Source organism: Anabrus simplex, chromosome 6 (genome assembly GCF_040414725.1).
Source record: "Anabrus simplex isolate iqAnaSimp1 chromosome 6, ASM4041472v1, whole genome shotgun sequence".
In the NCBI taxonomy this organism is placed as follows: domain Eukaryota; kingdom Metazoa; phylum Arthropoda; class Insecta; order Orthoptera; family Tettigoniidae; genus Anabrus; species Anabrus simplex.
Window position 1 is genome coordinate 49,737,178 of NC_090270.1, and position 26,704 is coordinate 49,763,881.

General features: G+C 39.1%; 1 protein-coding gene across 2 annotated transcripts in view; it reads right to left on the minus strand.

The window, feature by feature from the left end:
• The window catches only part of LOC136875856 (uncharacterized), a 289,779-nt gene that overhangs the window by 63,178 nt on the left and 199,897 nt on the right, over positions 1 to 26,704 (minus strand). For both annotated transcript variants that reach the window (XM_068228203.1, XM_068228204.1), the window contains exons 14-15: positions 10,759 to 10,979; positions 6,862 to 7,043 (exon numbers count right to left, since the gene is read on the minus strand). In XM_068228203.1, coding sequence (XP_068084304.1) covers positions 6,862 to 7,043; positions 10,759 to 10,979 — 403 coding nt within the window. The remainder of the gene's footprint in view (positions 1 to 6,861; positions 7,044 to 10,758; positions 10,980 to 26,704) is intronic.

Genomic DNA, 26,704 nt, shown 5'->3' on the forward strand with positions numbered 1-26,704 from the left:
TCTATTTACGAGGTCGAAGGCCTTAGTGTAGTCTATAAAGACAGAGTGTAATTTTTTCTCTGTGGAATTTTTATGCATCTTCTATATCCCTTTGTAAACATTTTACTGCTTGGAGAGTGGATTTACCCTCATGAATCCAAATTGCTCTTCCGGTATTTATTCTTCAACCAAGCTGTATAGACATTTTTTTATAAGGCTTGTCAATATTTTTAGGGCAGTACATTCGAGAGCTATTCCACGATATGCGTTTCGATCTCTAATGTCTCTTTTCCCTTTGTACAAGATTTTAAGAGTAGAAAGTCTCCAGTTATGAGGTACTTTTCCTTGCTTTATGCATTGTATAGGTCTGTTTATATTTTCTTGAGGTATGTTGCTGTACCTTTAAGATTTTCATAGTATATTCCATCTGGACCACATGCCTTTTTGTCTTTTGTTGTGTTTATTATATGTTCTACTTCTTCTACCGTAAAAGGATTGAAATTAATCATAGGATACTTGTCTTCAGTTAGCTCTTCTGGTCGAGTTTCTTTTGCCTGAAAGACTGCTAAAATGTTCTTTCCATATTTTAATCGGGATGTTGCTCGGAAAATGTGGTTGTTTGGGCAGTACTGCTTTGTACCATTGTTGTTCTGCCTCTTCTATTTGTTCTTGCTCTTCTTTGTCTTGAAACATGACTTTTGCTTTTCTGACTGTTGTTTTATATTCATTTCTTGTGTCATTATATTTCCGTAGGGATGTTTCTGTTGTCATTATTCTCGCGCATCTCAGTGCCTTCAGTGTGTCTTTCCTTACTTTATAGCAGTTGTGATTAAACCAGGGTTTCGCTTGTCAATTTTGTTGATTGCTATATATGACAATATCTTTGATACATCTTTCTAAATTGGCAATGGCATTATTACATTTTCTTCACAATTTTTTTCTGTTATTGCATCTGTGTCCATTTCAGCTAATCTAATTAGGTCAACCCTTCTCCCCCTCTTGGGTTTTTCTTTTTCATTTTCGGTCTTTGGCAACTCTTCCAGTTTTATGACAGTGTCCACAGGTAGGTGCTTCCTTGCAACTATGTTTGATAGAACCTTCTGTTGCATTGACCTTACATTGCTGAAGACTAGATCAATTTTGCTGCAACCATTTACACATATATATGTTTTAGAGTCTCTTTTATTTACCATTATCAAGCCTTCACTTTCTAAATACTCGACTACGTTCTCCAATTTATTTTGACTAATGTCGACTCTGCAGTTTAAATCTCCCGTTAATATGGTTACTTTGTTCCGATGTATCATATTTATTGCTGTGGCCAGCTCATCGATGATATCTTCTTTATATTCAGGCTGAAAGTAAACAGCGATTATTATGCATAGTTTTGCTTTTACCATTAGAATGGTATCGGTTTTCATCATGACACTGAATGGGGACAGTCTGGCTTTTAATAGCAAGGTGATTCCGCCTTTAGGTCTGCCACATAGACCTTATGTTGCGCGAGAATGTATGGAGTAAAGGTTTCTGGTGTTCCATTCTACGGTGAGGAATGTTTCAGTTAAGATTATTGCATCATGTGGTTGGAATAAGTTTTCTGGTATCAAATCCAGGGTGCTTTTGAATCCTTCAATGTTCCAAAGTAGTGTCTTTAATAAATCTGGGGTGCAATTTTTATTAACTTTTATGTATCAATTTTTGCATTTTTGTTGACGTTCTTATTTTTTATTTTGCATTGGTTTTATCTTCACATGTAAGTTTCCAGGTTGATTCCCTGAGTTGGCCTGTTTCTGTGTCGACGTTGGAAATGAAAAGACCTCACAATCACTCCTTTAGGCTAAAATCTTGGGTCTTCTGTTGCTTTTAGCTGCCTATATGGGAATCCTATTTTGAATAATTTAAAAAGTGCCCGGTGAGTTTAACTCCTCACATATTACATTTTCTTCTATTCCTTTCTGTTGAAGGAAGTTTTTGACGCCTTCTGTTGTGGTGCTTTTGGATAGTTTTCCCAAGTACAGCCATGCATTCCTTTCTATTCCTTGAATTGTGTTGTCTATAGAGATTCCTATGATGACTGGTTGGTAGCGCCTACTTCTTCTTTTGTTAATTATTTCTTTATAACTGTTATGTTCATCTTCATTCTATGTTTGAGTCGTGGATAGTAGTTTTTTTTCCCCTGATGACAGGTTGCTCTATTGATTTTGGTCTTTTCTCTGTCATTTGGTTTGCCTTTGCCTTCCGAGGGCTGTAATCAAACTCTACATTGATTTTGTCTCGTTGTTCACTTTTCTTTTTGAGGCATTGTACACTTAGCTTGGAAAGTGCTTTGGCCATTTCATTTATTTTCATAGTTAGTTCCACAAACATGTCTTCCAGTGCTCTCTGCATGTTCTTTCCTGCTTTATATAGGGTGAAATCTTGTTCACAGCTAATACATAACCATAGAAGTTTTGACTTCCTTTTATTGGTTGTTTTAAGAGCATTAAATTGACCTTGTTGTAGCTCTGCACATGAGAGGTGGTGCCATCACTGGCATAACCCATCTCAGATCATAGCTCCATCATTTTCTTCAACTCTTTTGTCGCATATTGAGCAGATATCATGCTTATAGATTTCCTCGCTAGGTGTCGCAGTATGCTGGTTGCTTTCTTTTGGCATGCCTGGTTAGTATATCTGTGTTTTCTATGTTCTTTGTGAAGCAGGCTCCAAGATGGCAGATCCTGTAGAAATTGTGCCTAGTGCTCTTTTTGAAATAGGAATTGTCTATTCTACACTAGGATTATCGAAGATTACACTTCCTAACACAAATATCACTAACAACACTTCACTTAGACAGATATCACTTACTTTTGTGAATTGTATCACTGTTTTATTTTGTATTTGAAAGACAGCAAGCTTTGGGAAAACATTCTTTCTGATTATATTAGACATTTTTGCAAAATTAATAACTGGTTTGGTAGAAGGCAGCTAGGGTTTAGGAAAGGTTATTCCACTGAAGCTCAACTTGGAGGATTCCAGCAAGATATAACAGATATCTTGGATTCAGAAGGTCAAATGGACTGTATCACAATTGACCTGTCTAAGGCATTTGATATGGTGGATCATGGGAGACTACTGGCAAAAATGGGTGCAACTAGACTAGACAAAAGAGTGACTGAATGGGATGCTATATTTCTAGAAAATAGATCTCAGAGAATTAGAGTAGGCAGAGCTTTATCTGACCCTCTAATATTAAGAGGGGAATTCCTCAAAGCAGTATTATTGGACCTTTATCTTTTCTCATATACATAAATGAGATAAGTAAAGAGGTGGAATCAGAGATAAGGGCATTTGCAGATGATGTTATTCTGTATAGAGTAATAAATAAGTTACAAGATTGTGAGCAACTGCAAAATGAACTCGATAATGTTGTGAGATGGAAATCTAGCAATGGTATGGTGATAAACAGGGTTAAAAGTCAGGTTGTGAATTTCACAAGTAGGAAGAGTCCTCTCAGTGTTACTTACTGTGTTGATGGGGTGAAAGTTCCTTATGGAGATCATTGTAAGTACCTGGGTAAGGGGAGACCCTACTGAGTTTTAATTTTTCTACAATTCTTATCTGATTTTCACCAAATTTTGGTAGTACATTGAGATAACTAAGTTTAAGCTAATTATAACATTTGAATGAATTTGAATGGATATTTTTCAATTTATAACAATTTTTTGAAAAAAAGTACATCATTTTCAAAATGTCCCATGCACAATATTTTTGAAAATATTTTCTTGAAACTTTCTTACAATAGTCACAACACATATTTTAATAATAATTGGTATTCATTTCAAAAACAATCCATTGGTTATCCAATTATTTCCATTTTTCTCGCTTCACCTCATAACCATGTTAAAACCTATGAAAATTTTGGATTTCACACCCAATATCTCTGAAAATTATAATTACATTTTAAAACGGATACTAAGTTTCATGAACCTTATAATGTAGAGTGTGTGGACACAGTTTGAAGGTAATCGTGCAAAAACTGTTGTGCAAGGAATGTTTTAAACATCTGAAATTGTTAGTTCTGAGAAAAAGATCGTTTTATAAATAAACATCTGTCAAGTAATAATACCTTCATCAGAACTTCCCAGCACCTATGTTTCTCCTTCCTTAGCCCTTTTTCTCTCTTCAGCAACTGATTTTGACTGCTTCTGCTTCTTGCTAACAGTTTTTTTTGTCTTCTTTACTATCCATGGCACTTTTCTGCTTCCTGTCTCTGTCACGTTCATGACCCACTGCCATTTTGACCTTTTGACAGGCTACGGAACCCATATTGAACTCCCCCACAGCATTTACAACAGCCATGTCCACCCTTGCTTTGGAAATAAAGGTATGTTTAGGGCATTTATGCCAAACAGATTGTAAACTCTCATTTGGATTTTGAGTTTTTTCCCTAATATACCTCTTCAACAAATCATCAAAAATAAGATAACAGATGGCAGCACTAGGCCATTCCTAAACATCATGCTCAAGAATCAAGTTGAAACACAAAAGAATCTTTGAGCTATGCCACTTTATCTGCAGGGAAGTGGGCGTGTCCATTCAAACTGAAGTGCACGTGTCATTTTAACGCCCCCGCAGAGCATTTAAAAATGGCCGTACAAGCAAAAAAATTATAATTCGGGTTAAAATACTGATCTAATGATATAAAACATTGTTCCGTTATGTCACTCGGCTCCCGCATTCCTTTAAATATAAGATCTATAGAAAACAAACACACACCGCTACAACTATTCATAAGGACTCCATACACCCACCCAGCCAAAAGCGAGCAACCTATAATAGTATGATACACCGAGCTTTTAGCATTCCCATGTCAAAATCAGACTTAAATAGAGAACTAAAAACAATACGTAGTATTGCAGCCCATAACGGCTATAATCGTAGTTTCATAGAACGAATAATTTATAAGTTCAAGCACAGACCGAAATCAAACCTACAAAAAGAAATAATTAGACCAAAAGTCTACTCAACATTCACATTTAACCCTAATGTCTATAGAATCACAAACATTTTGAAGAATAAGATTAGCATCTCTTTTAAAACCAACAACAGAAATCTCGACATATTTCATAACGCTAAACTGGTCAACGCACCAAACCCATATGATAAATCGGGCGTATACAGATTTCACTGTAACAGCTGTAATAGTACATACATTGGACAAACAGGGAGATCCTTTAAGGTTAGGTACAATGAGCACGTCAACGCCATTAAATATAGGAGATTTTCAGCTATAGGACAACACATCAATGACTATAAACACAGTTTTCATGACATCAACCATGATATTGACGTCGTAGAAATAATGGAAAAAGGGCCCTTACTTGACATAACGGAACAATGTTTTATATCATTAGATCAGTATTTTAACCCGAATTATAATCTGAATGAGGTTTCCGAAAAACCCACGATATTGTTTGATACGCTCATTTCAGTGATCAACAGTCTAAAAAGACCAATAAATCAACCAGTACACAAAATGGTGCGCAATATGCTCATATACCATCCCCTCCGTAATCCACGCCCTCCCGACCAATAACCTCGCATTATCGCGATCCCCCTTCCCCTACATAACATGCTCCGCCCCTCTTCTAATACTCGTAGTCTGCTTTCTGCCTTTCCGGTAGACAGTTCCTCATCGGCTTCATTCTCGACAACACAGTGCTTAGGGTGAGTTTCTACTTAAACGAAAATAATGCCTATTAAACTTAGTTATTCTTACGCTAATACATAGTATATATATTCTTTCTTCTTAGGTCCGTCTTGGATCGAGATATTTCTAGAACCTCAAAGACCTTGAATGTTATGGTCCAAGAAAATTTGGTTCACCAGTCCACTTCGACCAAGTCGATCTACATTTTATAACATTAGCATAAATGACGGAATATTACATTACGATCATTGCTGAACGACATTACATTACGAAATAAGAAATTTATTCAATCCAAAATCCACCGAAAATAGAGTGAACCTGCAATCGATTCTAAGAGGAACTGCTTTGCTCACTATATATCTTCACTGAAAAAGGGACCTCTACAATGGACAATTAATATTTTAAAGTTTAAAATATCAGCCGAATTTATCATTTTATTCGACTTGTTATTAAATAACCAAACTATATTAACGCAAGTTATAGAATTACTACAGACTTATAATGTAACTTATCTCCATACCTAGTACAAATAGGTCACTGTTTCCCATCTGACAGTAGGCGATTTCATTTTAATGCATGTCAATTTAGTACTATCGACCAAACAAATGTACTATTATCTTTAACGCCTAGGAGTTATAAAAGTTTTTAAAGATTGAAAATTGTTATCTGGATGCTCTTTTAACATTTGGTAATATTTAGAAAAACTGACAATAAGCTTTAACTTTAGTCAAATAATTGTATAAAGTCATAATATATCGCATAAAATATGCTACCAATTTTAATATAAGGTTTTATGGTGTACACCAAAAATTTTTTAATAGTCATTGTAAGAATATGTTCATTTTTATATATACATATATGTATGTTGTAAGTTATGTTAATATTGTACTTAGGCCTTGTCACTAAGCGTACACGTACATGTCGAACCGGCTTGAGCGGTTAAGAAATATAGGGTTGTTGAGCCTTCAAAACCCACTATGTGATGCTACTGTAGGATAAATACTGACCCGCAGCACATACAGTATATCATTGAGAGCGATAATTCTTTGAATTTACTCGCACAATATTGAACCTTAGATGACAGAACCTTACTGGCCAAAGTTCTAAGCTGAAATATTTCATATAGCTGTTTTGGCAGGTGCAACGACAACAGACTGAAATATGGTCCAGTCAAACTTGATATATCTTACCTGAATGAAGAACATCTTTGGCTTCCCTTGAAGAGAACAGTTTTCCTTCATAAAAGGTTTCCACAAGTCGTCAGCATAGTATGTGACATCAGAAGCCCAAATCACATCATCATCATGTTTACATCCATGGGTGAGTACAAACACTACCAAGCAGTCGGTATCAGAATGATCAAGTTTGACCTCTGAAACAAAAGAAAACAGATCTAGAATTGTCCATGGGAAGCAACTGTTCATCAGTGAATTCTACAGCAGCACAGGGTAATAAAACTCTTTAAAAATCTAGTTGTCTATCTACTGACAGATAGTATAGACCTAAAAATGATATAAAATATACAAGAAGTAAGCCCTCTGGTGTAGGGGTAGCGCATTTGTCTCTTAACTGGAGCAGCCGGCTTCAATTCCCAACTGATCTAAAGATTTTAATTCTGGACTGAAGGCTGGAATGAAGTTTATTAAGTCTAATCAAGAAATCCAAACAACATGGCTGAGAATGTCGTCAGTCTGAAACCATGGCACTCCAGTATCAGCAGTCTGTTTGGCTGAACAGCAGTCATTTTGGCAGGCCAAAACTCTTAATGAGCTGAATGTGCAGCAGGATGTTAAATTGATGAAAGGTACCTCTATAAATAAAAATACAAATACGAGCGAGCACCAAAGTGCTCTTTAAATAATATTTGGTGATGCCATAATGTGAGTTAAAAAGAAATCACAAACATGAACTTATCTGAGACCTTTATCCTGTGTTCTAAGAAAATGAACCATTATTTAACATAGTTCATAACTTAATTCAATTCAGTGTGAACTTAATCAGAAATCTCAAGTTTACTCAAGAGAATAACACAGGCCGAGCGAGTTGGGCAGGCAGTTAGGGTCACGTAGCTGTGAGCTTGCATTTGGGAAATGGTCAGTTCGAATCCCACAGTTGACAGCTCTGAAGATGATTTTGTGTGGTTTGCCATTTTCCCACCAAGAAAATCTTGGCTAGATGGCCACAACAGTACAATCTAGCAGTATTAACTCTTGCATTGCTTGATAGTACTCATTGCAGCAAAAAGAATGTGCCACAATCTGTTTACTAGCACTTAACACTAAAATCCTAAGGCACTCACCGTTCTACTGTAGGATGTGTGTGAAATAATTGTGAGTTATCGGAGAGTTATTAAAAATGAAGCTGTTTTCTTCACGAACTGGGAAGATAATGATGCTAGTCCTTCATTGACTTGGCCTTCAATGGGCGACTTAAAAAACGCACTCTACAGTGTGATGGCAGTAGTGCCAGACCTGTAGCTTAGATCCTTTCCAACAGAACAAAGATGGCCTAGGCCACCGTAGGTCAATTGGTAGAGCAACCGACATGAAATCGAGAGGTTGTGGGTTTGGATTCCACTGGTGTCCAGTTGGCCATTTTTGTTCTGTACTTAACATCTCTTCAACATCAAAATATACAAAATTTCTTTGAATTATAACTTATTATATCTTGCACCAGAGTGCATGAACATAGTTTTTAGTGGTATCCTCTGTGGAAGAATGTCCAAACTTCTTGACGAATGTCAAACAAAACAAGTAGAAATTCACTCAGGTTAGGAAACAGTACAATAACAAAACTACTCAATATTTTAGTGGTTACATCTTCTGAGAAAACTTCTAAGTGGGTATAGTTTCAGTTTCACTGTTTTACCAATAGGAGAGTTCTTTTAGGCGCTAATTTTGAATGTGCGGTGTAGAGGTGTACCTCCCGCTACACTTTGAAAAGAAGAAATTCATAGCCTTCTGGGGAAGCAGTATATACCAAAGTGTTCTAAATACTGTGGAGGTTTCGTCCCAAATGTTTGATTACGTTCAGGATGACTTACCTGTGTGAGGAAGCTTTCTCATGTATGAAATACCTCAAGAACAAAGCATGATTAAGATTCCAGTTCATATCTGGAAAACTGTTTGTGTGTAACTACAAGCAACTTCTCCTTAAACATCAGCAAAATTCTGAGTAACATTCAAACTTCATTCATTCATTGATCAACTGATTGATTTACTAGAGCTATTCCATTTCATGGTGCTTGCATACTTAGTATTACATGTGAGTGGTGCCCACAATTTTAAAACGACTGAGAACCCTTGCTTCACAGCATTCAAAGTCTCTGACAACATACAAAACCCCTCGTGCAGTCATAGACTGTGTACTGGTCAATCCAATTATAGGTGGTATGTAGCCTTGGTGATACCACTCTAAGGAGTAAGCAAAATAATTACTTTTACGAATACGGAATGGTGTAATATTCCAGAAACCTTCCAAGCTGTCTGCTGTCTGGCTTTACCCTTCCCACGTCAAGACTGTCAAGATGGCCTCTGAATAAATGTTGATGCCTGTCCTCCTGATGAATCTTGGAATAATAATTAAACCAATGTCGTAATGGTCCACCTTTCCAATACTATATAATGCAATGTTAAAATTACATGCTCAATCGAGGTACTAGTTTTGGCCTTGGCTGGCCATCATCAGCCTTAATGCAATACTGTACAAACACATACAATAACTAAAACCAATGTACAAACACAATGTCCAACAAAGGAACTTTTCAGCATTTTCATGATATTTTAACCACTTGCTTAATCATTCATAATAATGATAGGGTTCTCACTGTAACTGAAGGATAAAACACACTTTAATAGAGGAATTTTCAAGGGGCAGAAAACAAATGTTGTTGACATGATACAGGCTTTTGGGTTTATGCCATGTCAAGAAAACAAGGTGAAACGCTTTACATTTTGCAGAGAACTTTCCTCCGCATCTTCAGAAAAGAATCTTGATTGTTCATGAGGAAGACTTCTACAGTAATGAGGGTTTGAATTTTAGAATGCTTTACCGTTGGTCGTTGTAGTGGTACGCTCATTCGACACCAGATGTCTCGCTGTATGCTGGCACAGCGCTAGCATTCCAAGCGGGAGCTGATGACAACATTAAGCTCCAATAAGATGTTCTTATCACACCATGTGTCATCAGAGGACATCAGACGAATCAGGGACAAATGTGATAGACGAAATAAATAGAAAATAATAAAATAAAATAAAGTGCAACAAAAGACACCCAGGGTAGAATATAACAGAGCTGAAGAATGGAAAGAAAGTGTGTGGAGGAAACCAGAGGATGATAATAATGTGAGATGATGTGGGGGGGGTAAACTGGTGTACACTCATTATGAAAGTATGACACTTAACACATAGCTTGAAATGAACCATCTGGTGATGAGAAACATACAAAACTGTTTTTACAACGAGATTCTCGTTATATGCCGTACTTGCTATAGCAGACTTCTACTGGACATAACAGGAAAAACACAATGACAGGTCAAAGTGGGAAAGGAATACTTTCTTCTTTTCATTACTCCTACCTTTTTATATATGACTAGACTTGCACTTGTTTGTTCCTCTCCATTACTTATCTTGTATCCATTAAGTTATTTTACTCTGTCCTTTGTTCCTTTCTTTTATCACCCTTTATTTTTTTTACTTTCTTCTAATTCTACATTTTCCACATCAAGAACGAAGATATGTCAAGATGGCTCTTTCCTCAATGAGTGTTGAAGCCTGCTCCCGTGATGAAACTGAGATTGTTGATGAGAGAGCCAATCTAGATGAAGACAGCAGTATATGAAGATGTGGAGATTACCCTTGTCCCTTTCTCCCTTTTCCTATACTGATCTGCCATTGCCTTTTTCCCTGCCTTCCTTTGGATGTTCCTATCTTTCTTTACATGACTTCGCCTGACAGTGTGTTTAACCTGTTATATATTAATATACTTGCTACTAACTTACAATGTGATTCATCACTCATTTCATCCTTTCCATAAATAGAAGTGATATCTTTAATGTGTCAATGATTATTGAAGTAAAATATTCTTACCTTCATCCAGTGTAGCCACAATTTCAGAAAATTCTGGGTTATTTTTTATTATGAGTTCAAATCCCAGACATCTTAAAACCTCTTCCAACTTCTCTACATCCTTCTCAGTTCCTTTTCTCTCTCCTGCCTGATTAAAATAATAGGTTTTATGATTGAAGATAATGGCACGACCTCGTTTCGTGGAGTTCATCGAGTACTCCCATCTTATATTTATCGAGAATCTGTAACCACAAATCAAATTACTCAAGATACATTTCACATAAATTATTAATTAATAAGCCCCGTAATTTCAGATCAATCAAAGTAGAGACTGCGGTCATGAAATTATAAGATAAATTTTGCTCCATCAAAATGCTATGATGACTATGTCCTCAATCTGGAAGAGCAGAAATATCACATCAGCTACCAAATACAGATCAGTCCATGTGATCATCTTCCTACTGTGGATATAAGGGCTGGACATTGAAACAAGCAGATAAGAGAAAGATCAAACCTTTTGAGCTCTGATGTTGGCAAAGACTCTTACGAACACCATGGGCTGCAAAAAGTCACCAATGAGGCAGTTTTAGAGCACGTCAAGCCATACAAAAGGCAGTTCAAGTTTAGGAAAAGTTATTCTAGTGAGGCTCAACATATGTGATTCCATCAAGATTATAGCAGATACTTTAGATTCAGATGGTCAACTGGACTGAATCGCTATTGATACATATAAGACTTTGGATAAGGTTCATCATGAAAATATAGTGAGTTCTGGTGTAGGCAAAGATTCTTACGTATATCATGGACTGAAAATGTCACCAATAAAACAGATTTAGAGCACATCAAGCCACAAAGAAGGCAGTTTGAACTTAGGAAAAATTATTCCAGTGAGGCTGAACTTGTAGGATGAGGAAAACTGGACTACTTAAAAGAGTAACAAACTGGGTAGCTACATTTCTAGAAAATAGAACAGAGGATTAGAGTAGGTGAAGCATTATCTGATCCTGTAACAGTTAAGAGGGGAGAAAGAAGATGAGCTGCTCACCAAAGTGGTATGTTCTGAGCTGTCAACGGAGAGATGGTGTGGAATGACATTAGTAGACGAATAAGTTTGAGTGGTGTCTTTAAAAGTAGGAATGACCACAATATGAAGATAAAGTTGAAATTCAAGAGGACAAATTGACGCAAATATTCATTTATAGGAAGGGGAGTTAGGGATTGGAATAACTTACCAAGGGAGATGTTCAATAAATATTGAATTTCTTTGAAATCATTTAAGAAAAGACTAGGAAAACAACAGATAGGGAATCTGCCACCTGGGTGACTGTCCTAAATGCAGATCAGTATTGATTGAACAATTGTAGATCTAACATTCTAAAGGGGCTAAATGCCAAAAACTATAATGTGATGTACAGTATTGTGTTTAATATCACGTTGGATCCCAGGTGGGCGAGTAATGGACTGAAACTCAGTGAGCAACATGCTGAAAGGTGAGTCGGTGGCTACTGCAGCAGTCTTTATGCTGGCCTGTTCGATAGAGGCTACAGATGCCTTAACGTGTAGGCCGGTGGTGCCGTCGAGGAGGCATCTGTTACGGCAGTCAGGGAGTAAGTTATAGTAAGCCAGAAAATCAGAACCAATGATGGCTGTGCTAACATCAGCAATGACAAATTGCCAGCGGAAGTCACGACGTAAACCAAGGTTGAGGTTCATGGGAAGGCTACCATATGTCCTGATTGTACTACCATTTGCAGCACTCAGCTCATACCCAGAAGGTTTGCAAGTGCTTCCCAGCAGCTTACGCGGGAAACAGCAAAGGTCAGATCCGGTGTCAATCAGAAATTTTGCTTTGGTATTCTGATCAAAAATAAACAGACGGCGGCCCGATGTAGAACAGACAGTTGCCGTCTTCACTGGCTGTTCGTTCCGTTTTCCGCCTGCCAGGAACAGGGGCTAGTACATTTTACAGCTTTATCTTGGAACTTCTTGTGGTACCAACAAAGCCGGCTCTGGGGCGTAAGGGAACGGTCACGGCTTTTAGATCTCCTCTTACTGTGACTCCTGCCTCGGGGCTGGTTACGGGCCAGGGCATCGACTTTACGTGTCAATTCCTCCATCTGGGCAGCTAAAGTGTTCGGTGCAGCTGTAGCATGTACGGCTAAGTGGCTATATGGTGGTGTGACAGTAGGTGAAAGTTCCAAGATCTTGTCTGCGAGCTCTGCTATATCAGCTAGAGGCATTAACTGGGCTGCTAATATAGCCTGCAAGTGCTGTGGTAGTCGACGCATGAAAAGTTGTTTTAATATACTTTCGTCATGAAGTGAGCTACCGGCTAATGACTTTAAGTGACGTAAAAACTGTGATGGTTTCCTATCACCGAGTTCTTCGTCACCAAGAAGTTGGCGAACTCGTTGCTCTTCGGATACGGAAAGACGCCGGACTAGTTCAGATTTTAGTTTTTCGTAACGTCCTGTGGCAGGGGGGTTAATGACAATGTCTTCTACCTTGACTATGACCTTGGTGTCAAGCTGTGAAATTACATTATCAAATTTAGTCTGGTCGGCCGTGATGCCTGCGAGCCTGAATTGAGTCTCAACCTGGGCGAACCAAACAGTTGGTCTGTCATACCAAAACGGTGGTAGCTTTGCAGAGATTTTGGCAACTTGGCCCACATTGCTAGATGTAGCATCGGTACCAGTCGACTCATGCTCCTGGAGTCGGGCTAGTAATGCTTCGTTCTGCTCTCGCAAAGGCTTCGTCAAAGCAATAAGTTGTTGGAGTTGGTTCTGCAAGTTGTTGTTTTGTTCCTCTAAAGCTTTTAATCGATCCTCCGCCATAATCAAGATGGGTACACAACACAGGGGCAAGGAGAAAAAGAATTCTGAAAATACCGGACAAGATGACAAAGAAGTAGTCAGAGGTACGATGTGTAGTTGTGTGTGTAAGTGAATGAAGATGTGAGGATGAGCAACACAAGCACAAATTTACAAATAGTTTGAAACAATCTTATAGGTTAGCTGGGAACTAAATATTATGCAGGTAGGCCTAGCATATGATAAGAGATTCACAAACATATAAACTAAGTTAACAAAATAATCTTGCAGATATTACACACTGATTTTGGTTATATATGAAAATATTAAGCATAAACCATGGGTTCCAATGTCCATTTTAAGTCTTGAGGAATGTCCATATAATGCAACTGTATATTATACCTATGTCACAACTTTATATATATACACAAGTATATAATAAAAGTACAACAATTCAATCAGTTGTAATGCATGAGTAGGTTATTCTGAAGTAATTTTACTTGTGTGAACAGCAAATAAGGTAGGCCTATATTGTAGAGTAGTCTGTATCTTAGGCCTTAATTAGCAAAAAGAGAAAGAAAATTGCACAGAAGATTGCTGGATTACGTACATCAATTTAACACCAAGATTGTAATTGTGGTGAGAAAACTAGGTACTGTCCATTGTAGGCCTATACATTTCTTTGTGATGTTCGTACAACTTCACAACAAATTTATGTTGTGAATAATTTGCAATATTCCGGAACAAGTAAAACGTAGGTTATATACATACAAGTTTTTAGATGAAATGTTGCGTTCTTGAAGTGTAGTAGATGCGGCGTAACGAAGAGAAGCGGCGTAAAGTTGCTGCGTGTGGACTGAAGCGATGAGTATCACCGACGACCGTTAGGATTCTGGCGACTGTTTTTGTCGTTTGTCGAATTGGTTTCATACTCGGAAGACGTGGTAGTTCCAATGAAGTAAACAGTCTAATGCCTCTTTGAAATAAAGTGTGGTAACATACCGTGATCTGTGGTGAAGCACGTGGTCCAAGATAGGTTATGGTATGAGCGTGTTCTCCATACTCGGGGCCACCATTTATGGAGTCTTGGTTGTAGGCGGCTCCACATCGTTCATAAATAAACCAGCCCTCATGGATAATAAGATTTATTTACACCACACACAGTTTTAGTACACCTGTGCATGTAAGATAGGTCATACTGATTACACCAACAAGACACAAACGGGCGTGATGCTCATGTTCACTCCACGCAGCCGAATGACGCTAGTTTAGCAAGCTATACCCTGATGCAATGTTGCATCGTGCACAAGGGTGTGTTCTGTATGTGGGGCGAGTTCATTCTTTCTGATGCCACCACATACTGATGAAAACATTACCAAATGCTCCAATTAAATGGTTTCGCTGGTTTTTTTGTGTGTGACAAACCCATCATTGATTGACATATACAAACAACCATGTATATAATAAGGTGCTATATTTATGAGATCTCTTCGAAAATACAAAAGAAGAAAAGGAAAACTGAAGAAGGGGCTATGACTAATACATTATTCATTCTATATAGGCTCCATCACGTAGGCCTACACATCTACAGCTACCGCATCTAACAAAATTAAATGTGAATAACATTAATTTCAGTTCAAACTTTCTGAAATAATAATAATAATAATAATAATAATAATAATAATAATAATAATAATAATAATAATAACTGTTACGTGGTTACCCGTGGAACAGCAGAGGTGAAAGAAGGTGCGGGCTGGAATGGGTCTAACTACAAAGCTGAGATATGAATTAAAATTGCATTAAAGGTTATATTTTCGAAAATAGCAAAACTTAACAAGTTTCACATAGAATTTCAGAGTTTAACAAATAACAACAAGTTAACAAATCAGGTACAAGACCAGGAAAAACCAAGATATAGAGATAATTTAACAAACTGGGCTACAAGCCATACTTTATACAATTTCTGAGCTCTCCGCTCACAACCACATATTTACCAAAGGGCAGAAAACCCCTAATAACATGGAGCACTTGCTCCCAACTAGCAATGTCAGGCCTCCTAGAGGCACATATCCAAATACTAGAAAGAGCTGACCCGTTCTCAATTTTTCCAGCCTATTAAAGGCAATACCAAACTTTTACACTAAATTGCCATCAAGGCACAGCTTACACCAAATGAAATGGGGGTATCTCGTACCCAACCTACTGGGCCTCAGTGGAAGAAGAACAGATCAAGTAAATGGCCCAAAATACCAAGATGAATGGAGGCATTGCTTGCACTCCTACATGAAGCCTTTTAAAACCTAAGAGGCACTAGGCCGATGAAACAGGGGCTATTCCCAAACTATGGAGGTGACTCGTATAAGAAAAATTTAAGACATTACAGCAAGGAAGAAAACCAGTTACAAAACGTAGTCACCTCAAACTAGTATGAAGGGGAGCTCGAGAGAGTAAAGCACTCTCTATCCCCGAATTACAGTTAAAGATATTTGAAGTTTTACAAAAACGATGGGAGATTACATGTTTATTACATAGCAAAGGTTTTGGACATTCCCCGCGGATTAAACTGCTGAGCTAGCAAGAAATAAAGATGTTAAGTGGCCATTACCTTGTACAAGAGCTGCTGCCGGATGAAAGAGGCGCTTCCCACCTCCTGCTACACTTCCATACACTAGGCTAGATGTTGCTCGAGTGGCCCAGAGACAAGAAAATCAGCAGTTTTATACCCTCGTGGAAGATTCGAGACCTTTCATGAATAATCAAGCCACACCCTCTTTCTTTATTGGTCCGTCTTGAAAATACACTCAAAGTCGAAGAAGAAATACATGATTGGTCAAAAATTAATTACAGAAATTCTGGATTGGCTCAATTCAAAACAGGCGGAAAGAAAAGATTAATATTGCCAACCCACAAAGGAAAGAATGAAATTTAGTAAGGAGAAAACATGAATACAAAATTTCTTCAAAAGGTTCCTTAACTTCACACCAGGGTGCACAATCATAGTTTTTTAGTAGAGACATCTATAAGAGAATGTCCACACTTCTTGATCAATGGAAAACAAAACAAGTTGAACTGCACACAGTATTGACAACTTGGTAATCACAAAATTTACTGTAGTGACATATTCTGAGAAACTAATGAGTTGATCCAGTTTTGTAAAGTTCAGAGTTTCTCCTGTAGAGAAGTACTTATTGGCGCAATATTTACACTTGCGGTGTAGAGGTGTACCTTCCGGTATAATAATAATAATAATAATAATAATAATAATAATAATAATAATAATAATAATAATAATAATAATAATAATAATAATAATAATAATTTTTTTAAATTTTTTTTTTTTTTTGCGAGGGATTATGGAAAATCTTTCATAAGACACTTGTGAGGGTCCGCACTCAACAAGTGTGTGGAGATTCTTACCCACTAAAAACCACACTCCCTTTTCCCATTATGTTTATCTCCGCCCCGGAAACCGTTCTCGCATTACTTCAGGACGGATGTCGTGCTTAATGCATCTTGTGCTTCATCTTCCTTCTTCTGCTTTACTGTCTGTCGTAATCATCCAGGTCCTTCTTCTTCTGATGCAGAATATTTTCTACAAAAAACTGCCACCTGGTCCCAAGATTCTTGACTTCGTAGCATTACTGACACGATCCCTTCTGGCGTCATTTCTCCCTGCATAACTTCTAAGCATCTTCTTTGTGGCAGCCAATGAACACACACAAAGAAAGTATGTAATACGTCATCGATATCACCGCAGTATATGCACGCCGGACTAGTTGCTAGCCCTAGTCTATGAAGAAATTTTCGGAAGTATCCATGACCTGTCAAGAACTGTGTGAGATAGTAGTTCACCTCACCATGATTTCGGCCAACCCATACGCCCAGAGAAGGTATCAATCTTTTAGTCCATTTCCCTCTGAAATCATCTTCCCATCTTGTTTGCCATCGTTGCATTCTGCGACTAAGAGCCAAAGCCTTTGCCCTTTTCCTTCCTAGCTCTTCTTCTGTGAGCCAAATTTCTTGTCTTTCGAAGGCCAACAAGTCAATAGGAGCTACTGCTGCTACTACTAGAATCGCAGGTTCTGATACTGTACAATATGCACAAGCAATTCGTAAAGCTGCTCTCCGTTGTACAGCCGCAATTCTTTTCCGATATTTTGCAATTTTTAACGATTCAGCCCAAATTTCCGAACAGTATAGCAGTATCGATTGAACAGTCGACATGAGAAGCAGCCTTTTACTAGATTTCGGCCCCTTGATATTTCCCATGAGTCTACTAAGTGCAGTCATGGTTTTTGCTGCCTTATCTGTTACCCGTTGGATGTGGTCCCAATACGTAAGCTTAGTATCAAGCGTTACACCAAGATATTTTGTGCTCCCAGTTGTTTCGATGGCTATCTGCCCGATCTGCATCGGTACAACAGTATTAATCCTTTTCCTCGTCAGGAGGATAATTTTCGTTTTATGATCTGCGAGTTCTAATAATAATACCAAATTAATCTAGAAGCACTGTGAGCAGAATAACATCATTGCAATACAACAGAAAGGATGCCAATGCGGTTCGAAAGGATGTAGGCTACAACTCATCATTGATGCAGTTGTATGCGGACAGGCCAATACTATGCATCGCAACCTGTGCATGGCATACATAGATTATAAGAAAGCTTTTGATTCCATGCCACATACCTGGCTACTAAAAGTGCTGGAGATTTATAGGGTTGATCCACAACTCATCAGTTTCCTGTCTCATGCCATGCTAACTTGGAGCACAAGAATGCATCTCAATAAATCTACAGAACACATTGAAACAGATACCATAAGCATACAGCGTGGAACATTCCAACGAGACTCCTTAAGTCCATTGTGGTTTGTCCTGGCAATGAATCCATTGTCAAGGATATTGAACTCCACTCAATTTGGCTATTCCATCAAGTCCAAATTACGAAGCCAGTAGCAATTGTGTCATCTTTTGTACATGGATGACATCAAACTGTATACAGCCAACCAGCAACAGCTTGAACTACTGAGAATCACAGAGAACTTCTCGAAGGACATTTGTGTGGACTTTGGGATTGAAAAATGCCAAATGGTTAGTACAGTCAAAGGTAAATTATGTAAAGAAGATTCCTTTGAGCTGTGAGATGGGCGATCAATCAAAACAATGATTTCAAACTAGCCTTACAAGTACTTGGGTATCAAGCAAACATCGCGTACAGAACACACAATGGTTAAGTACAAATTGGTTGAAGAATTTGTTAGACAGATCTGGTTAATCCTGAAATCAGGCCTGAACAGCAAAAATATGACTAAAGCAAGCAACACCTATGCGATACCAGTTCTTAGCTACTCCTTCAGAGTTATCAAGTAGAGCAAGACTGACATCGAAAATCTTGAAAACTGTGCTGCCTGATGACCAAGGAACAAAAACACCACCCAAAGTCAGCAGTTAAGCGAGTGACTCTGCCACGCAGTCTGGGTGGTTGTGGTATTTGTGGACATTGAGCTCAGCTAACACAGCAATTAGTGTCACTGAGGGACTATTTTCACACATCAGCTGAAAACTCAGACCTCTACTGAATGATATGTGAAGTGGATGATATAACTCCGTTACTTCTTAACCACCGAGACTTAGAGTGAGAAGTAAGAACTGATTTCCAAAAGCTGAACGCATGGCTAGCAAAACCACTACATGGGAAGTATCCCTACTCAGTTAGAGAAGAAAATTGTCAATTTAGAAGCATCAAACTCTTCGCTGACTGCAGGGCAAATGTTCCCTGAAACAGAAGGTTTTATGTTGACTATACATGACTAAGTCATTCCAACCAGAAGCTACCTGAAAAACGTAGTGAGAGACCCAACAGTCATAAGGGACTCATGCTGATATGGCTGCCAAATGCAAGAAACCATCCATCATGTTACTTCTGGATGCTCGCACTTCTCAGGAAGGGAGTGTAAGGAACGCCACGATTTGGTTGCCAAGATTTTGTACCAAAAACTTGCCATTAAATACAGGCTGGTTGATGAAAGACTTCCCTATTTTAAGCATAGCCCTCAAACTGTACTCGAAAATGATGAGATTAAACTGTACTGGGACAGAAAAATTATCAGGGATAAGATGACTATCACAACAGACAGGGTATAGTGGTGGAATGAAATGTGCTTCTCTGATCAACATAGCTGTCCTGAACACCGGAAAACTCCATGAAAAGTATACTGAGAAAATCAACAAGTATACACCACTGGCAGAACATATTAAAAAATTATGGCATTGTGAAGAGGTGATAATTGTACCAATCATCCTTTCAAGTACAACTGCTATACCTAAAACTCTGGTGGAAGGACTGAAGAAGTTGGATGTCAACACGCAACATCTACAAGACCATGCAGAAGATGGTGGTCAATGCCACGACTGGAATTGTACGGAAATTTATGGGTTCGAATTCTACGTAAAAATGTAGTGTAAATTAAGGTTTGTTGTGCTTTGAAATCCTAAAATCTGTACAATTGCTTCAATATCATTACTATGAAAGTGTGAATAATAATAATAATAATAATAATAATAATAATAATAATAATAATAATAATAATAATAATAATAATAATAATAATAATAATAATAATAATTTTTTTACGAGGGATTGTGGAAAATCTTCAAAAGACACTTGTGAAGGGTCCACACTCCACAGGCGTGTGGGATTCTTACCCACTAAAAACCACACACCCTTTTCCCACGATGTGTGTCATCACTCCGGAACCGCTCTCGCATTACTTCAGAGTGATATCGTGCTTTGTCTTTCAGACGTCTTGTTTCTTCATTTCTCCTTTACGAACGTTCGTATGCTTCCAAAACCTTCTTCTTCTGACGAAGGACGTTCTCCATGTACACTGCCATGCGATCCCAGGATTCCTGGTTTCACAGCATCACCGAAATAATATTATCTGTTGTCAATTCTCCTAGTTCAGTTTCCACACATCTTCTCTGAATTGTCCAATGGCCGCATACAAAAAAGGTGTGAAATACGTCGTCAATGTCATCACAGTATATGCATGCTGCGTCACTTGCTCTGCCCACTTTATGTAGGAATTTCCGGAAATATCCATGCCCTGTTAGAAGCTGTGTGAGGTAGTAATTTACTTCACCATGGGCCCTTTCAACCCAGATATCCAAGCGTGGTATCAGTTGCTTGGTCCATTTGCCTCGAGGGTTACTTTCCCATCTGAGTTGCCTTCGCCTCATCCGTTGACTGAAGGCACGCTTCTTTGCACATTTCTTTCCCAGCTCTCCTTGGGTACGCCAGATTTCATGTCGCTCCAATGTAAGTAGGTCTATTGGGGCTATTGCTGCCACCGTGAGGATTGTAGGTTCGGAAACCGTGCGGTATGCACATGCAATATGTAAAGCCGCTCTCCGTTGTATGGCAGCTATCCTTCTCCGATACCAAGCAAATCTCAAGGATTCAGCCCAGATTTCAGAGCCATATAAGAGCACTGACTGAACCGTCGACATGAGAAGACGTCATTCACTGGATTTCGGACCTTTAATATTTCCCATTAGTCTGCTAAGTGCAGTCATGTATTTTAATGCCTTGTCTGTCGCTCTCTGAATATGATTCCAGAATGTGAGCTTGGAGTCAAGTGTCACTCCTAGATATTTTGTGCTCGCAGATGTTTCAATCACTAACTCTCCAACAGTCATTGGTACAAGAGTTTCGATCCTTTTCCTCATCAGAAGAACTATCTCCGTTTTGTGTTCGGCTAATGTTAGACTGTGGCTCATCATCCATTCTTTTATGCGCCGCATCACCTGGTTCAGTTTGATTTGAGCCATTTCAACATTACAAGCTACTATCAGGGCGGCCACATCATCAGCGTAGCCCACAAGCTTCGTGTCCTCTGGCATCTCCAAACGTAACAAGCCATCATACATTATGTTCCAAAGATCTGGACCAAGGATCGATCCCTGCGCTGCACCAGCCGTCAGGCATTTTGTCTTTTCTCCATCTTCCGTATCATACAACAGAGTGCGATCTTTGAAGTAATCTCTCATTATGCGCATAAGATATTGTGGTAGCTTGAAAGTTTCCTCAAGAGCTACGAACATGTCGCTCCATCTTGCTGAATGGAAGGCATTCTTCACATCCAGGGTCACAAGAAGTGTCAATTTACGGGAATGATGGTTGCCCATTTGTGCCCTTTCTGCTGTATTCACCACCTCCCACACTGCATCTAGCGTCAAGTGCCCTCTCCGAAATCCATGTTGGCGAACAGATAGATCCCCTGCTAGTTGAACTGCTGAGAGGATTCTGGGCTGCAGAAGTTTCTCCAGGCCTTTTCCAGCTGTGTCCAGCATCATAAAGGTCTATAACCACCAAGTTTTCCTTTGCTGATCAGAACCAAACGAGCCATTTTCCATCGGGGACTAAAAACACCCATTTGCAGGCAATGATTGTACATATTCAGCAACAGTTCTGGACATAGTTCTGCTATTATCTTTAGCACTTCTGTAGGTATACCATCTGGTCCTGGAGTTTTCTTGTTTCTAAGAGGGCTAATAGCTCTATTCAGCTCTTCTACAGTGAAGAGGGGTATATCATCCAGTTCTTTTTTGTCGTCAGAGTCAATCCTCTCTGGATGGTCTGGGAATAGTGTATCCACAATTTGTTTAACTGTTTGCAGATCCGCACTCAGGGTTGAAAATGTCCCGAGTTTCTTCACTACAATCTTATAACCTTGTCCCCATGGATCATCTTTTACTTCTTTAGCCAGTGCCCACCATTTATCGGCTTTGCAGAAAATTCTTTCTAAGTTCAGCAATCTCTTCGGTCCACCAGTACGCTGGGCGCTTGCTATTTCGCGGTCTCCTTCAGGGCATTGAGGCGTTGCATGCTTGATGGATTAGCTGCATAGTGAGTTCAACACATACACCAGCTGCTTCTTTCCCTCTATGAGCAAAACATTTTTCAGTTATGTTCTCCATTCCATTCCGTATTACATCAATGAACATTTCCTTGTTGATAGCGGCTACGTTCCACTGTGCTGGCCTGCACAAGATGTTTCTTTCTTGAGGAGATTCTTGGAGCAGTCGAAAGATGATATATTGGTGATCGCTCCCCGTGTAGTTCTCAATCACTTGCCATTCAGAAATCTTAGGCGTAATATCCTCTGATGAAAAGGTTACATCCGGTATTGTTCCCTGACATCCTGGCCGTCGAAATGTTGGCACATCTCCAATGTTGTTAACCATCAAACCCGTTCTGGCTGCCATCTCCATTATACGACGTTCTCTGGAGTCTGTTTGTGGCATGCCCCATTCCAACGCTTGAGCATTTACATCACCAGCGACCACTAGTTTTTTTTTCATTCGGCGTATTACATCTTCAAGACCATCAAGTTTCATCTGAAAGTTGGAAACAGATTCATTTGGCGTAAAATAACAGCTTACAATAGTGATTCCCCCAGTCTGTACCCAAACAAAACCGTCATCGCATCCATGCTGTGTTACTGGGACTTTTCCTAGATCTGGTATCCAAATTGCAGCTGTTTCGAGGTTATCCACAAACCACCCTGGATGGTCCCTCTCTTGATATGGTTCATTAATAATAACGATGTCTACTTCTTTCTCGTAAATCAGCTGTGTCATAAGATCATTAGCTGTTTGACTCCTGTGTATGTTTGCTTGAAGTATTCGCATCATTTACTGTGATTTTTTGCCTTCTCCAGAGCTTCACGAAATATTGCACATGCTCCCGATCCAGGAATGTGATTTCGTTTAGCTTCATTGACACCCTTGTCTGTACAAAGCATACATCGTGGATTGTTCTTTTTACAGTCTACTCCCTTGTGGCCAGATTCTCCACACTTAAAACGGAGCTTACTTCTGTCAGGGCCTGTGCAGTTTCTTGCCAGGTAACCATATGATAGGCATCGGAAGCAGTGAGGTAACATAGTTCTAGCTCTTACTGTAAAATAATAATAATAATAATAATAATAATAATAATAATAATTGTTACGGAGTTATCCATGGTAGTTAGAGGTGAAAGAAGGTGCTGGGATGAACAGGACTCAATCTACGAAATTAAAGTTAATTTAAAATTTAACAAGGTTATATTTTTCTTTTCAAGAACAAGAAATAACAAATATAACAGGTACTCAGTAGCCTAACAACAAATCGAGAATGTACAATTACAGTGTTACAGATTTTGGGCTCCGAGAGCCAGACACATAATTCTTGAGCAATTAGCCCAACTTTAGCCAGATACCAGGTTTGACAAAGGGGCAGAAAACCCCAATCATGCCCAGGAGCTCTTGCTCCCAATTACACAGTAAAGCCTCCTAGAGGCACGCAGAAACAAATTTTTTTGGAAGAGCAACCCGCTCTCAAAGTTGCAGCCTATCAAAGGCCACACCAAACTCCACCTTCAAGCTGTCCTCCAAGGACATAGACACAGGGGGAAAAAAAAAAAAAAATACCCAACCAACGGAGGCCTATTTACCAAAGAAACAGAACAATTACATGGCCCCAAAATACAAACTTGAGAGGAGGCGTCCTTGCACTCCTAATACACTTTATTTAAAACCTACTTGGCACTAGGCCGTTAATGCAAGGGCTAATCCCATCCTAAAGAGGTGACTTATATGAGAAAACGATTTACATTACATTAGAAGGGAAGAAACGGTTGTGAAAATAAGTTCACTTCAAAGCAATATGAGTGGGAGCTCGAGAGGGTTAAGCACTCTCTATCCCCATATGTAGTTACAGAGGCAGAATTTAAATCAAGAGTCTTTTACATTTTAGAGGACAGTTACATGGTAAAAGGTTTCGAACCCGCCCCGAGGGTTAAACTGCTGAGCTGGCAAGAAAATAAGTTATAAAACGGCCATTACCTGTTGGAAGAACTGCTGCCCGAAGAAAGAGGCGCTTCCCGCCCCCTGCTACATAATTTACACAATGATAGGTGTTACTGAAGTGGCGCCGAGACCCGAAAATCAGCAGTTTATATACCCTCGAGACCTTTCAGGAATGAGAACACCCGCCCACAAGCCTTTTATTGGACGACCAAAAGATTACATGTCAGAAGTGAAGAAGAAAACCAGGATTGGTGGAAAATTACAGAAATTACTCATTGGTCGAATTCAAAACTGGCGGAAAGTGAAGGGTTATACAGCCAACCTAAACAATGACTGAAAGAAATTTAACAAAGAACAAACTTATGAACACAAAATTTCTCCAAAAACACAGTTCTTTCACTTCGCACTAGGGTGCATAATTGTAGTCCTTCAGTAGTGCCATCTAGAAGAGAATGTTCACACTTCTTACTACAGGCAAAACAAAAATACATCGAAAACAACACCGTTTCTCTTCTGAGAAACTTGAGAATTAACACGATAGTTAAAGTTCAGGTTTCCTCCAGTAGAGGAGTTTCAACTGGCGCAATGTTTGAATTAGCGGAGCGGAGGTGTACCGCCCGGTACAATAATAATATTTAATAATAATAATAATAATAATAATAATAATAATAATAATAATAATAAATCTGCGGCCACATCCTCAAACTTAAAAACAATAGGACCTCTGGAGAAGATGGCATCATTGCGGAACTTCTGAAAAATCTTGGACCTAACTCCCTCAAGGAGCTCACTCAAATCATCACAGATACCTGGCAATCGGAAGAATTACCTCAGGACTGGAAGTGCGCCCTCATCCACCCATTACACAAAAAGGGAGATAAGACCGACGTAAACAATTACAGGGGCATTTCTCTTCTCCAAGTGACTTACAAAATTCTTTCAGCTTGCCTTTTGAAGAGAACGCAAGAACAACTTGAACAAAGTATTGGCGAATATCAAGCAGGCTTCCGCCCTGGTCGCTCGTGTGCAGAACAAATATTCAACTTGAAGACAACACTTAAATACAAAGCATTGAGGAACAAACCGGTCATCTGCATTTTTGTTGACTTCAGGAAAGCGTACGACTCGGTTGATCGACAGTCTCTCTTCGTTATTCTTGAGGAACTGGGGCTTGATTCCAAGACCCTCAACCTCATCAAGGCAACACTCACTGACACTATCTCCAAAGTTAAATTCATGGGGGAGATCTCTGAACCATTCCCGATTAAAACTGGCGTCCGACAAGGTGACGGCTTATCTCGGCTTCTTTTCAACCTCGTCCTAGACAAAGTCATCCGCGAGTGGGAAAAGGTATTGAAAGACATGGGATACTGGTGCCCCATATGACTAGGACGACCCAAAGACGGTATTGAGATATCATGCCTCGCTTTTGCAGATGACCTGGCCATACTTACAGATGATGTATTCACAGCCGTTAAACAAATTGAAACCCTTAGCGAATGTGCTGGAAAGGTTGGCCTACAAATTTCCTTTGAAAAGACCAAGTTCTTCTGCTCAAAACTTGACATCCAAACTTTGAACACGACACATGGGCAAATCAACCGAGTACCACACTTCAAGTACTTGGGAGAAATACTTGAACCAACGGGAGGCGAGAAGGTTGCCCAGAAAATTCGCCTACAAAAATTTCGGAAAGCCTACGGTAGGGTTCACAACATATACAATAAAAAGTGCTTGTCCCGCCATGCAAAGATCAGACACTATAATACAGTAATAAAGCCCGAAGTCTTATATGCCAGTGAGACCCTTACACTAAACGGGAAAGGTGACCTAGAAAATATTTTAAAAGAAGAATGGAGAATCCTGAGGAAAATTCTCGGCCCCCGAAAAACAGAAGATGGATATAGACTGAGGTTACGCAGAGAGACAGAAGATCATTCCAACATTGCAGCAGACATCCGTAAAAGACGTCTGAAATTCTATGGGCACGTCCACAGATTGCCGGCAAGTAGACTGACACACAAGATTCTCACCTACATAGAACATCTAAAAAATATTCCATGGGTACTAGAAGTGAAGAAGGATCTGGAAAAAGCCCAGATAAACCCAAATGACACCGCGGACAGAAACCTTTATAGGCAAAATATTAATGGATGGAAAGTGCAACCAGAGAACGAAGTGAAAAAGAAGACTGGAGCAAAGTGGACAGAAGAACGAAAAAGGATCCACGGAGAAAGGATGAGAGCTGTTTGGCAACTCAGAAAACAGAATCATTAGAGCTTTGCGTGATCCATTGGGTCCAT